The sequence below is a fragment of the Furipterus horrens genome, unplaced genomic scaffold (genome assembly GCF_987537825.1).
Source record: "Furipterus horrens unplaced genomic scaffold, mFurHor1.1.pri manual_scaffold_3, whole genome shotgun sequence".
Taxonomy (NCBI): Eukaryota; Metazoa; Chordata; class Mammalia; order Chiroptera; family Furipteridae; genus Furipterus; species Furipterus horrens.
Genome location: NW_028327173.1, coordinates 35391412 through 35406440, shown reverse-complemented (window position 1 = coordinate 35406440; position 15029 = coordinate 35391412). Strand labels below are relative to the sequence as shown.

Below are 15029 nucleotides of genomic sequence, written 5' to 3'. Positions count from 1 at the left end.
GTGTGGTGTAAGGAGGTGGTCTAGTTTCATTTTCCTGCACTTATTTGTCCAATTTTCCCCCACAGCATTTATTGAATGAACTACCTTTCGCCCATTGTATGTGTTTGCTTCTTCTGTCAAATATTAATTGACTATAAAGGTGCGGTGAAATTTCTTCTTAAATTAAGCCAACATCCCAGCTCAAGGATCCCATCATTCCTGGATGAGGAGCTTTGGGTGTGACTAGCTTTGGTATTTTTCGAAAACAGACCTGGCCCTGCATTTCAGTAGCCTTGCTCACTCCCTCTGTGCCGTTCTCTTAATTCCTGCTGTCCTCCTTTCCTTTGCTGCTGCCGGCACAGGTAGGCAAGTGGAGCACGATCGTGGAAAATAGAGCATAACTGCCGGCCAGCCTGTTACTTTTAGGAAAGGGCGTAGGATAGGAGGAGTGATCAAGGGATTCAATTAACTGTACTGTTGAATTGTTTTGTACAGCAAGAGTAGTCACCTAAAATATGTGTAGTAGAAAACAGAAAAGTTATCTGTGTGAATGATCATTTTAGATTATATAGGATTCTTCTCTTATAGACAAAATTTGCAGGAACCATTACTTTAACTTGTAAAATAATTTTTGCTGAGGCAAGTTTTGCCCAGGTAAATTTTTACTGATGAAGCTAACTTCTTTTCATTTAGAACCTGGGGCTGGGAGGAAGTAAGGCAGTAGACTTATTTCATTAATGTGTTTAGTTACATCATTTCACTTTTCAAAATTATCAGAATAGCAAAACAACTAAGGTAGAAGGGGCAGGAAACTGAATTGAAGCCTAGTTTTACAAACCCTATTTAATGTTTAAGGATTGTGATAATATTGTCTGAAAGTAAATCTTCAAAGCTTTTAAGTTTGTCAATGTCGACATATTCTAAACCTCTGAAACCTGAGTTCACCGTAAACACGAAGGTCTCTCTCTCTCTCTCTTTTTAAAATTTTTTATTCTCACCCAAGGACATGCTCATTTGTTTTAGAGAGAAGGAAAGGGAGGGAGAAAGAGAGGGAGAGAAACATTGGTGTGAAGAGAAACATTGGCTGATTGGGGATCAGACCCGCAACCCGGGTATGTGCCTTTTGGTTTCCTGAACGATGCTCCAACCAACTGCCACACTGGCCAGGACAACACAGATGTCTCTTTTAAGAGAAAAATTCATCGATATCATTAATGGTGCAAGATGAACCAAAATACAAACTGCACAAGGTAAAAGTTACCTGAGGAAAGTGCAAAGTAAAAAATATGTAACTTCTGTCTCTCAGATACACTATTAATAAAGAAATGTTTTGAAAAGAAAAAAAAAAAAAAATAGAGCAGAGCCTAACTACGAAGGCATCTGCAATTGTCTTCAGTCACTCACTTGATGGGATGACATTTGATAGTGCTGAGATCATGCACTGACTCAGGAGAGGACTTTACCAAGGGGCTGTTGTAAGGTAAAGAGAAAATTATCCTAGTTTAGTGGAAGATACTGTTTGCTAGGAGCACCTGCCACTGCCCTAGTCCAGGGGGGAGGGAGTAGGTGGGAGGGAGATATGCATTTGTTGCCTTCACTTAGTCTCAAGGTAAGTAAATATATACCAAAATAAAATAGCCAAGTATATCTGGATACTGATATTGATGTGGAAATTGTCATTTTTTACATTTCTTGATTATAAAAATAATATGGTCCATACTAATCTTGTAAAATATAGTAATCTTGTATAATATAGGAAAATAGAAGAAAAGAATTCCACAATTTCACAGCCTAGAGAGAGAGCCATTTCACATTATTGCTGTATTTTTTATGAATATACATAGATGGCTTTATATTTGTGATTCAGTCTTTGTCTTCATCTTTTAAAAATCAGCGTTATGTCCTAGACATTTTTTTTATTATGTGGCCCTTTTAAGGTATATTTTATTTTTCATTAGATTTATAATAAAAAGAGACATCAAATTACATCTGATTATGAAGACTACATATTATTGGAGATATAAAGTCCAATGTTTTTCTTTGGGCTTTGGGAGAGGATGGGAAATTATACTGGAATATTTGAGGATGGGGATAGGTAAGAGATATTTTTCCTATTCCCACCTCTGAGTATTTTTAATTAAAGGAAAAGAAAAAATATTTTCCCCCTAATATTCTTAAAAACTGCATTTTGGGCCAGCATATCATTACATATAAACTATATAATTTATATACTTTACTATATTTCTATAATATATGTAATACAGCAAGATATTCACAATGAATTTTATTCCCAAATAATAAAATTACTTTAGATCTGCAGGTGGCATTTTTAAAGCATATTTTATGAAAATTTTTCAAACCACTGTAGTTACTCAAGCTACTGTGTTAAAGTGAAGCGGTTATACTGCCTTCCTGAAGAGTGAGAATAGCTCATAATATAACATATAGAACAAATATGTAAGCTTAAAAACACGCAAAAGGTATATGCCATAGCAACATGCTAAAGCAGTAAAGATTATTTTCAGATGATGGATATTTTAAATGTCAGATCAGTTTTGGTCTACACACTATAAAACCATGAATAGAAATTTGGTTATTTTAATTTAACAAATAGCCTTTATCATAGATCAGTTTGAGGCTAATATTAATATTTAGCTATAGTTTGCATAGAGAGTGAAACTTAACAGTATGTTAAAATAACATCAAGTCCTTTCTTTCTGTCAACCTCAGGCACATTTCCCAATAGTTTCTCCCAGATACTAGAATCCTTGTGATAGTTATCAGTCATTGCTTAATTATTGTTTGGAATGTGTTAGGCATTGAACTAGGTTGTGGAACCTCAAAGACAGATGAGGGATTGGCTCTGTCCTTCAGCAATTTATAATGTAATATACTAAGTGTGATAATAGAGGTTAGGTACAAAGTGGTGAGAGCACAGGTAAAAGAACCTCGGAGAGTCAGAGGGGATTAAATCTGGCTGGGCCTTTAAGAATGATTAATGCATTTCCAGATAGCAATGGTGGGGGAGGGCCTTCAAGACACAGGAAATGGCTTAGAATAGGAGGAGAGTCTTTTGGGGGTGGGGCACAGGTGAATGTGAGGAAACAAAGGTAGTAGAAGGGTAACTTGGGGCCCAGGTGTGAAGGTTCTAATGTGTCTTGTAGCCAGTTTTACTTCATTCTGCAGATGAGGGGGAACCATCATATATTTTTGAAATAGCAGAGTGATTAAAGAATGCTCCTATTCGATGAGTTATTTTAAAAGAAAGTTGGACATATGGAATAGGAAGAAACAAAAGCAGGATTATGAATCACAAGAGGGACAATGAAAGCTGCCATGTATTTACTGAGAGCCAATGCCAGGTGCATATCTAAAGCAATATCTCTGTAGTTGAGTATGGATAAATTAACAGTGTAGGTAAGTTTAAAAATTTAGGCTTGAAAAAAAAATTTAGGTGGTGCCGGTAAATGATAACAAAATACTAGTGGAGCTCACCTTTATGAATCTGTAATCACGTAGACTCATGAAATGTTAGCAATGGACAAGTCTTTCATGATGATCATCTATTGTGCTGGCCCTTAAATTTTTAAAGAAAGCAGCATGGTAGTTTATATTTTTAGATGTAATCAGTTAGTGGGAAAAAATACAAGATGAAAAGCAACTGTAAAAAGCATTGTTCAATGTTTTATTTAATTGCAGAACCATCTGTGTATACAGGCATACCTCCCTTTTTTGTGCTTCACAAATAATGCAATTTTTTTTTTTTAAACGCTTTGAAGGTTTGTAGCAAGCCTGCATTGAACAAGTCTGTTGGCACCATTTTTCCAACAGGCTCAGATGATGGTTAGTAATTTTTAGCAAAAAAAGTATTTTTAAATTAAGGTATGCACATTGTTAAGATATAATGCTATTATATAGTGCTATTAATAGATTATAATATGGTAGTAACAAATTTTATATGCACTGGAAAACCAAAAAGATTTGTGTGACTCGCTTTATTTCAACATTTGATTTATTGCAGTATTGCAGTATTCTGCACCAAATCTGCAATATCTCCAAGATACTCCTAGATTCAAAAAATAGTGGCACACATGTGTGAGACATTTAGTCTACTAGGCAGTATATAGCCTAGTGGTTACTAATACTCTGCAGTGTGATTTGAGAGTTCAGAACCTAGTTTGACGCCATCACTTCCTAACTGTAACTTTGGACAAGTTACTTGACCATCTGTGCCTCAGTTTTTTCATCTGTAAAATGCGACTAATAATTGTACCTACCCTATAGATACATATTGGGTTGGCCAAAAAGTCTGTATGGTTTTTTCCATAAAATAACACATTTTTCATTTTCAGCAATAACTTCTTTGATTTGGATATTTTGAGTATGTCAGCTGTCTTCCGCTTGGTATAATGTTGATTGCTCTCAATTAATGTCTCAATTTGATCACTATCAACCTCAATTGGTCTCCCCAGCTAAGGAGCATCATCCAGCGAGGAATCTCCATCACGAAACTTCGCAAACCACTTTTGACATGTTCCATCAATCACAGCACCTTCTCCATACACTATATCAATCTTTTTCTGTGTTTCAGTTGCATTTTTACCTTTCTTAATATAATAAAGCATAATATGCCAAAAATGTTGCAAATTTCCTTCCGTCTTCAATATTGAAGTGGATACACAAAAATTCACCAATTTTGATAATTTTTAAAATGAACACTAATATGACAACTGTCCCAATATAGTCTAACAAAATTGTTTCAAATGAAGTTAAAGACAACTAAGTGCTACTAGAGCCATTTTATAGAAAAACCAGATGAACTTTCTGACCAACCCAATAGATAATAAATTAGTTGATATATATAAAAATCCTAGAAGAGTACCTATCACATTGTAAACACTACTGAACGTGTTCACTATTATGATGATATTGTGTTATCTTGTTATAAATAACATGCAGTAATTTAGAAACCTTCTGATACATTTTTCTTGTTTTTAGATCCTTATTCTGATGAATAATTATTGGGACCTTTGAATAGTATGTTATTAAAAAGATATTGTTATTTAAAAATTTGTGTTTATAATTTTTCTTCACCCACTTTGAGATCTCCCCACCTCTTGCTAACACATGCCTTAGAGTTATCCATCCCCTCTTCTTTCTTACCTATAGTTCCTGGAGAGAACTGAGTCCTAATTCCCTATAGAACCATTTATAAGTAATGAATTAACCTGACTCCTGTGCATGTACAGTGGTACTAGTAATGTGCCATTCTGTGGCTCAGATGAGGAACTCCAATTATCAGAGGATATATATATGTATCACTCTGTCTTGGTTACTATGTTTCTTGATGGTAATGATGATGGCAATGGCTGCTTTCATTCATCTCCCTCCTGTTTTTTTTTTTAAATTATATTTTGATTACGCTATTATAGTAGTCCCAATTTTTCTCTCATGGCCCCCATTCACCTAGCCCCCAATTCCCTCAGGCAACCCCCAGCACCATTGCTCCTGTCTATGGGTCATGCTTGTAAACCCTTGGCTACTCCATTTCCTACACTGTACTTCACATCCCCATGGCTAATCTGTAACTACCTATTTATACTTCTTAATCCCCTCACCTCTTCACCCATTCTCTCACACCTCCCTCCCATCTGGCAACCATCAAAATGTTCTCCATATCCATAGTTCTGTCTCTGTTCTCCTTGTTTCCTTAGTTTGTCTTTTAGATTCAGTTGTTGATTGGTAGGTACTTATTACCAGTTTATTGTTCATAGTTTTGATCTTCTTTTTCTTAAATAAGTCCCTTTAACATTTCATATAATAATGGTTTGGTGATGATGAACTCCTTTAGTTTTTTCTTGTCTGGGAAGCTCTTTATCTACCCTTTTATTATAAATGATTACCTTGCTGGGTAGAGCAATTTTGGTTGTAGATCCCTGCTTTTCATGACTTTGAATATTTTTTGCCAATCCCTTCAGCCTGCAAAGTTTCTTTTAAGAAATCAGCAATCTTATGAGACCTCTCATGTAGGAAACTCTCTGCTTTTCTCTTGCTGCTTTTAAGATTCTCTCTTTATCTTGAAACTTTGGCATTTTAAGTATGATGTGTCTTCATGTGGGCCTCTTTGCATCCATCTTGTTTGGGACTCTGTGCTTCCTGAACTTGCATGTCTATTTCCTTCACCAAATTAGGGCAGTTTTCTTTCATTGTTTTTTCAAATAGATTTCCAATTTCTTGTTCTTTCCCTTCTCCTCCTGGCATCCCTATAATGTGACTATTGGTACTCTTGAAGTAGTCCCAGAGGTTGCTTACACTACCCTTGTTCTTTTTTCTTCTTTTTTCTTCTTGTTGTTCTTATTGGTTGTTTTTTGGTTCCTTATGTTCCCAATCATTGATTTGATTCTCAGCTTCATCCACTCTACTGTTATTTCCCTGTATATTGTTCTTTATTTCAATTAGTGTATCCTTCGTTTATGACTGGATCTTTTTATGCTGTTGAGGTCCTCACTAAGTTCCTTGAGTATCCTTATAACCACTGTTTTGAACTCTGCAGCTGATAGATTGCTTATCTCCATTTCATTTAGTTCTTTTTTTGGAGTTTTGATCAGTTCTTTCATTTGGGCCATATTTCTTTGCCTCCTCAATTTGGCAGCCTCCCTGTGTTTGTTTCTGTGTATTAGGTAAATTGTGTGAGATGGGGACTTAGGTAATGCCAGGGCAGAACAACCTGCTTCGCCGCTTTGTAGCTATTTGTGATGGGGGTTCAGAGAGGGGGCAATGTTGCTGCCTGACTTTCGGCGATTTGCCTGCCACTCACCCTGTTTCCAGTCACTTCACCCACTTCCTTCATGCGATTGGCTCCCCCCTAGTTGCTGCCCTGGGGTTTGTGTATGTTCTAAGACCATGAATGCCCTTTAAGTGGTGACAGTCGGTAGTTTCTTCTGCTTCCCCAACCCCCACTGGTTTTTACAGCTAGAGGTAACCGGGGTTTATCATCCCAGTGCTGGAGCCCTGGGCTGTGCAGTCTGGCGGGGGGCTGGGATCCTTTGCTCCCAGGGTATCCCTCCCAGTTTTGATGCACCACATGTGAATGTGGGACCATTTGTTCTGTTGCCTCTGCTGCTGCTTGTCCAAGCCACACTTCCTCTCTACCCCATCTCTGTGACTCCTCCCCTTCCACCTGTCTTGATGAAAGTGGCTTCTTTAAATCCTTGGTTGTCAGACTTTCATATAGCTTGATTTTCTGACAGTTCTGATTATTTGTTTTTGAGATCTGGTTGTAATTCTTCCTATGGTTGCGCGAGGAGGCAAAACATGTCTGCCTACACCTGCATCTTGACAGTCTCCTCATGAATTTTTATCCACGTCATGTGAATGTGGGACTAGTGTATTCCGTGTCTCTATACCTCCTACCGGTCTGGATGGATGTGGTTTCTTTAATTTCATAGTTGTCCATTCAACTTGATTTCTGATGATTTTTAGTGATGGTTGTTTATAGTTCATTTGTAATTTTGATGTGGTTGTGCGAGGAGGTGAGCCGTGTTTATCTAAGCAGCTATTTGACCAGAAGTCCTCTGATAAATTTTTTAATAGACTTTATTTTTTAGGAAAATTTTAGGTTTACAGCAAATTAAGCACAAGGTACAAAGATGTCTCAATATATATATTTTTAATATGCTTTATTGATTATGCTGTTACAGTTGTCCCAATTTCTTTTCCCTTTGTTCCCCTCCACCCAGTGACCCCCCCTCCCTCCAGTCCCCCCCACCAGTCCATGCCTATTGGTTGTGCATATAGTTCTTCTCAATATCTTCCTGTCTACTTCACTCCTTCTTACTATGCTTCTTAATTCCTGTACCACCTCCCTCCCTTTCCCCCTTCCCCCTCCCCACTGACCTCCCTCGATAATGTTCCCCATACCTATAATTCTTTTCCCACTCTCGTTGCCTACTTAGTTTGCCTTTGTTTCAGTTCCCTAGCTTCTGTTGTTGGTTGTTATGATACAGTTTTCATTTTAATGTTCATAGTTTTGATCCTCCTTCTCCTAAATAAGTCCCTTTATCATTTCATATAACAGTGGTTTGGATCTGATGAACTCCTTCAGTTTTACTTTGTCCTGGAAGCACTTTCTCTGCCCTTCTATTCTGAATGACGGTTTTGCTGGATAGAGTACTTGTGGTTGTAGGTTTTTGTTTTTCATTACTTTGAATATTTCTTGCCTGCAGAGTTTCTTTTGAGAAATCAGCTGAAAGTCTTTATTGGGACCCCTTTGTACATAATTCTCTCCCTCTCTCTTGCTGCTTTTAAGATTCTCTCTTTATCCTTAATTTTTGACATTTTGATTATAGTGTGTCTTGGTGTGGTTCTCCCTAGGTCCAGTTTTTTTGGAACTCTCTGTGCTTCCTGGACCTGTAAGTCTATTTCCTTCCCCACGTTAGGAAAGTTTTGCTTCATTATTTTTTCACATAATTTTTCAATTTTTAATTCTTCTTCACTTTATGGCAACCCTGTGATTCAGATGTTGGCCTGCTTATAGCTGTCCCATAGGTTTCTGAGCCTCTCTTCATTTTCCTCACTTTTCATTTCCTCTTTCTGCACTGGTTGACTGTTTGTTCCTTCCCTATGTTCTGATTTGTTGATTTGATCCTTCCCTCACCACTAGTTTCGTATGTGTTTTTGTTCATTTCAGCAAGACTAGCCTTCATTCCTTCCCCGGTCTGTAAGCACTCTTATAACCAAAGCCCTGAACTGAGCCTCAGAAAGATTTCCTATCTGCTGCTTCGTTAGATTAGATATTTGCTGTCTGATCAGCTGCATCACCAGGATCTCTATCATGATCTGTGCCATCCTGGCAGTTTTGTGTTTACCTTTGCTTCCTGGGCGGGGCTGTCACACCTCATATGCTATAGGGGGTGGAGCCCCATGCTCTTGTCACAACTGGGTGACCCTTCTCACCATGCTGGAGTGTTTTCTGTGGGGGTGAGGGTCCAAGATGGATTCCTGCCTTTCACTGTCCGCTGAGAGACCAGAAGCCTCCTCCTCTTTCCCCACCCACTCCAGGCCTCACAGTCCAAGGCAATGGGGTTTGCCTTCCCTGGCATTGGAATTGCAAGCTGAGGGGTCTGGTCTGCAGCCGGGGGTGCTCACCAGGCACTTCTTGTCTCCCCTTAAATACGGGTGTCTGTACTTCCCGCTGTCCTGCCGCCGTCACTGCTGCTGCCACTACCAGCACAGCTTGACCTCTCCGCCCTGGTTTCGCTCCTCCTACCGGTTTGGACAAGCACCACTTCTTTATAACTTCATACGTTGGACTTCCATTTATTTTCTGGAACTTCTGGTTATTTCTGGTTTTGCGGTAGTTGTAATCCTTCTTAGTTGTGGAGGGAGACGGAGCGTGTCAGTCTAGGCCTCCATCTTAGCCGGAAGTCTCCTGTGTATGTTGTATTTTTATTTTTTAGTCTCTGTAGTCTTTTATCATGAAGTATAAGACCTGACACATAGATAAATGAATAAATCTAGCATTTTCAAAATGGTTTATTTATTTTGGTTTGTTTTAAGAAATTCTTTCCTTCACTGAGATCTGTATTAATTTCTATACATTTTAAAGTTTGTCTTTTACATTTTGGTCTGTCATATACCTGGAATTTTATTTTTCTGATTGGTATGATTTAGAGACTTAGTTAATTTTATTTTTTATTTTTTCCTATATGGATGTCAGCATTATTTATGAATAGTTCTCTTTTCTTCCAATCAATTTTAATACATGTCTTCTCATTTTTTTCCTTATACGCCTATATTCATATCTAAATTCTTTTTGTTCCTTTAGTCTATTTGACTATTTCTGCATCAATACCAAACTGTCTTTATTATTTTAACTTCCCAATAATTCATCATATCTGGTAGGGTAAGTCCTTTTACATTTTATAATGCTATTTTTTTCATTGTTCTTACAGTTTGTTTTAGAATCACCTTGTCGGGTTCCTTGAAAAACCTTGTTAGAATTTTCAATGGAATGTATAGATTAATTAGGAGATAATTGACATCTTTATGATGTCAGTTATTATTCACTAAATATTTATGGAGTACCTCTTGTGTACAGAGACTGGGAATACAGCAGTGAACAAAACTTATAAATATCCCTGGACTCATGAAGCTTACAGTCCAGTGGAAGGATTAAAACCATAAACAAGATCAATTATATGCTTTATTATTCATAGGAGCCAAAAACTGGAACAATCTTTATGTCCCTCAAATGTATATTCATACAGTGGAATACTACTCATTCATAAAAAGGGACAAACTATTTATACATGCAACAACACAGATGAATCTCAAAAATATTATACTAGGTATAAGTAGCCAGATATAGTAGAGCATATATTATGTAATTCTATTTATGTGAAGTTTCTACAGAAGGCAAAATTTTAGTGGTAGAAAGCAAGTCATTAGTTGCTTAGGGCTAGATATGGGAGCAAGGATTGAAAAAGTATGAGGGAGGTTTTTAGGTGATGCAAGTGTTCTAAAAGTGGATTATGCTGGTGCTTGTACAACTGTATAGATTTACCAACACAAATTGTATACTTAAAGTAAGCAAATTTTATGGTATATAAATTATACCTTAATGAAGTTGTTAAAAATAATTATTTTATGCCCACATAGAGGGGCCTTGAAAACATGCTAAACAACAAAGAAGTCAGTCACAAGAAGAAAAAAAAAGTTGCATGTTGTATGGTTCCATTGGAGTGATCGGGAGGGATAGGGAGTGGCTTGCTAATGTGTGGGGTTTCTTTTGGGAGTGATGAAAACGTTCTAAAATTGTGATGGTGATGGTTGCAGAACTCTGAAAATGTACTAAAAACCATTGAATTGTACCCTTTCAATGGGCCAATTGTATGACATGTGAGTTATCTCAATAAAGCTGTTACAGAAAGTAAATAAAATCATATGCTATAGCCCTGGCTGGTGTGGCTCAGTTGGTTGGAGCATTGTTCCGTAGCCCAAAAGTTCTGGGCTTGATTCCCATCAGGGCACATACCTAGGTTGTGAGTTTGATCTCTGATCCGGGTGTGTATGATCCCAGCTCCGGGCACGTACGAGAGGCAAACAATCAATGTTTCTCTTCCACGCTGATGTTTTTCTCTCCCTTCCTCTCTAAAAAGCAATGAAAAAAAAAATCATATGCTGTATATGAAGGAGAATTAGAGGTGGGGAGGGAGGTGGTAGTAGTGGTGCTGAGGAAGGTCACATTGAGAAAGGAACAGTTGAGCAAAAACTTTAAAGAGACGAGAGATTGAGCCATGTGGATACCTGGGGGAAGAACTTCCTAGGAAGAGGGGATGGGGATGATCAGTGAAAGATCCTGAGAAAAGAGCGAATCTGGCATGTTTGAGGAGTAGCAGTGAGGCTAATATGGCTGAAATAGAGCAAGCAAGGAAGAGAGCAGTAGGAAATGAAGTCGGGAGATGGGAGCATTTAAGGCCATTGTAAGGACTTTGGTTTTTACAGTGAGGGCGATGGGGAGTCAGTGTACAGTCCTGGGTTAGAGGAACGACATCATCTGACATAGGTTTTTAACAGTGGCTGCTGTACTGAAAATAAACTGACAAATTGGAGCTGAGATGTTAGAGAAAGAGAAGAGTCAGAGAATATGATGTTTTGTTTTATTTGTTTGTTTGTTTGTTTTGGCCGGAGAAGCTGAAAGCAGGGGGTAGATTGAGGATAAGGCAGGCTTGGAGGGGAAATGCCAGGAGTGCCATTTTTGATTTGTTAGTGAATAGTGAAGGGCATGGGACATCCAAGGACAGCTTTGAGTAAGAAAACTGAATATCTAAATCTGGAGTCTAGGGAAGAGGTCCTCAAGTAAACATTGTATTTAAAGGTATGAGTACTTCAGCCTACCAACACAATATATTTAATAAGACAAGACTTTATTTCCCTTAAGATAGGCTCTTAAAAATTGTTGACTTAATCTTCCTCTGCCTTCTAAGAGCATATGTTCATTTTCTTGTATTTCAGGATCTTCAGGATGAAGTTCAAAGAGAGAATACTAACCTGCAAAAACTACAGGCCCAGAAACAGCACGTGCAGGAGCTCCTTGATGGCCTGGATGAGCAGAAAGCCCAGCTGGAGGAGCAGCTCCAGGAAGTCAGAAAGAAATGCGCTGAGGAGGCCCAGCTGGTAAAGACTGGCTGGTTACTGCTGCAATCTACGCCTTAGTGGCTTTTCCTGGGTTAAAATGGAAACATTCTCTGTTTCTTGTTGTTGTCGTTAGGTGGCAATCTAATCAACACTTTGGGCACATGAAGGAAATGGAATATGGTTCATCCAGAAATTACAGGCTCTCTTTAGGGAAAAAATAGGATACTATTTTTCTGAATTTTATTTGGAAGTGTGGTACCTGTGCCTTTAACTCTCCTCTATTTGTTCTCTAATTGCTCTATCAAAAAATTGCACCAAAAATGCCAAAATAGTAAACTAAACAAATAAATGTATTACATTATGGAACATTTCAATGACATCTTTTTATATCCCCCTTCTTCTCATTCACCTCCATATCATAGATCTCATCTCTGAAAGCAGAATTAACTAGTCAGGAATCTCAGATCTCTACTTACGAAGAAGAGCTGGCCAAAGCTAGAGAAGAACTGATTCTCCTACAGCAAGAAACAGCAGAACTGGAAGAGAGTGTGGAGTCGGGGAAGGAGCAGCTCGGGCCTCTTCAGCAGCACCTGGAAGATTCACAGCAGGAAGTCAATTCAGTAAGTCTTTGTAGCAGCAAGAAATATGCTCACATGGGCCCTCACGTATCGTTTCAGTAAATACTTTCTCAACTTCTGCTCCCTCTCTCTCTGCCTAGTTTATTACCCATTTTTCAGTCATTTCATGCAAACAGGTTTTTTGTTACCTGTCATAAATTGCACTATCACTCATTCTGTACGTGTGGTAATAATCAGTGGAGTCACAGTTAAGTTAGGGTAAGTGCTGGCTCTGCCACTTCCTACCTGAATCACTTTAGCATCAGATTCTCATCTATAAAACTGGAGAATTAATAATACCCCTACCTCCTAGGGCTGCTGTGAGGATTAAATGAGGCAAAACTTGTGAGACATTTTCACATAGCGTTTGACCCATAAATGCCAACTGTTACTTATTTTTATAAATAATAACCCAGTATCTTTCTTTCTGTGAATCTAATTTTGAAATCTGTTTTGCTTATTGACAACCTTTAATTTTTTAATTAGAAAATTATTTATGTAAATAAATGTGTGGTATTATGGTGTGTCCATCATATAGATCCTTTGCTTTGTTATTTCCAGGCCTTCTTAAATGGAGACTATTGTATAGAATGGTAGGTAGCAAGATGGTTACATAGAAGCATCGAGATCATATAGCTGTTAACTTAAAAATAAAAGGTCTTTTCAAAGTGAAAGGCAAAAAAAGCATTTATTTGAGATCAGTAGAATAGCTTGGGACACACTGATTTCGTGTTCTTATTTATGAAAAGGGAAAGGGGAACAGTTACATCAATAGAAGGAAGGCATTTCTACTGGTGCAGATATCATAACAGTGATGTTAATTCTGAACATTGTTTTAAATGATCAGTCCAGTAATCATAATATCTGCTTTCCTGTTATCTTTGCAAACAGTTCTTTGCCACACAGTATTGTCCTAGGCCCAGTCCAAAGGTTATTTTACCCAGAGGTTTGGGGCTTAAGATGTACAAAGCAGTACCTCTGGCATGGCAGCTCGGGCTCCATTTAAAGTAGCTCCATTTATTTATTTATTTTGGACATAGCCCATTCCTTTTATTTTGGATTTGGATAAACTGAAGCTATAATGTTTTTGAGATTCATCCATGTTGTAGCATGTATCAACATATTCCATTGAAAGTGTTTATTCATTCTCAGTTAATGGACATTTGGAGTCTTTCTACTTTGGGGCCATTATGAATAATGCAGCTATGAACATTTATATATAATTCTTTGTGTGGACGTATGTTTTAATTTCTCTTGGGTATGGAATAGTTATATTCTAAAGTTATGCTCACCGCCCCCCTTTTCTTTAACTTTAAATTGCTAAACTGGTTTCCAAAGTGGCTGTATCATTTTACATTCCCATATTCTCAAAAACACTTCTATTGTCTGTTTTTCTAATTATAGTTATTCTAGAAGATGTAATGTGGTATCTCACGGTGTTTTCTTAATTGGTATTTATTAATGACTAGTGATGTTGAGTATCTTTTCATGTACTAATTAGACATCTCCTTGGATGAAATGTCTATTTACATATTTTGCCCATTTGTAAAATTGGGTTTTCTTCTTGTTATTAAATTAAAGATTTAAAAAAATATATTCTAGATTTGTCCTTTGTCAGATATTTGATTTGCAAATAATTTCTGTCATTCTCTGGCTTCCTTTTTGTTTTCTTTGACTTTTTGAAAGGGAACTTCTTTCAAAGGAAGGAGCAAAATAAGAAAAATAGAAAGGACTCAGTATTATAAATTATCATTCAGAAAATAAAACAGTGTTTGTGAGCAAGGAAAATAGCTTTAGTAAACTGTACTACCACGTGTGCCAAAATATGTTTGGTATCTGTGGAAGGAATTATATCCTTGTATCTGGTCTCCAAATCTTAAGAATAAACATGCCTATCTTCTTACATTTTACTCAATGGCTTCTGTGTCTTTCCCACAGAGGGCAGTATATTCCTATGGGTCTATAAAAATGAAAATCTGGTTGTAAGCTAGTCTGAGACTGTCATTGCTCTCTAAAGCTTAAACTATAGCTTTTCTGGAAAAAGGAACAACTGAAGAAAAGTTTTCTAACTTGCTGAATTTTCATCTGTACTTCTTACATAGTCTTTGTAGCAAGAAAAAACCAAAGAACTTCTGACCTTAAATCTATGTATTGTACTTATACAATATAAAATATTTTTATCCAAGTATTTTAAAGGTGTTCTAATAGTTTATTGCACTTTGCTTGCACAATTTATGAAGAGTTTGTGTCGCCTGACTCATTTTTTTATATTACTCAAGTTTACTTAGACACTAA

The 15029-nt window shown here is 37.3% G+C and overlaps 1 protein-coding gene across 2 annotated transcripts in view; it reads left to right on the top strand.

Moving 5' to 3' along the window:
* Nucleotides 1–15029, top strand: part of EPS15 (epidermal growth factor receptor pathway substrate 15) — a 113020-nt gene that overhangs the window by 69261 nt on the left and 28730 nt on the right. For both annotated transcript variants that reach the window (XM_090269439.1, XM_090269440.1), the window contains exons 14-15: nt 11995–12156; nt 12540–12737. In XM_090269439.1, coding sequence (XP_090125565.1) covers nt 11995–12156; nt 12540–12737 — 360 coding nt within the window. The remainder of the gene's footprint in view (nt 1–11994; nt 12157–12539; nt 12738–15029) is intronic.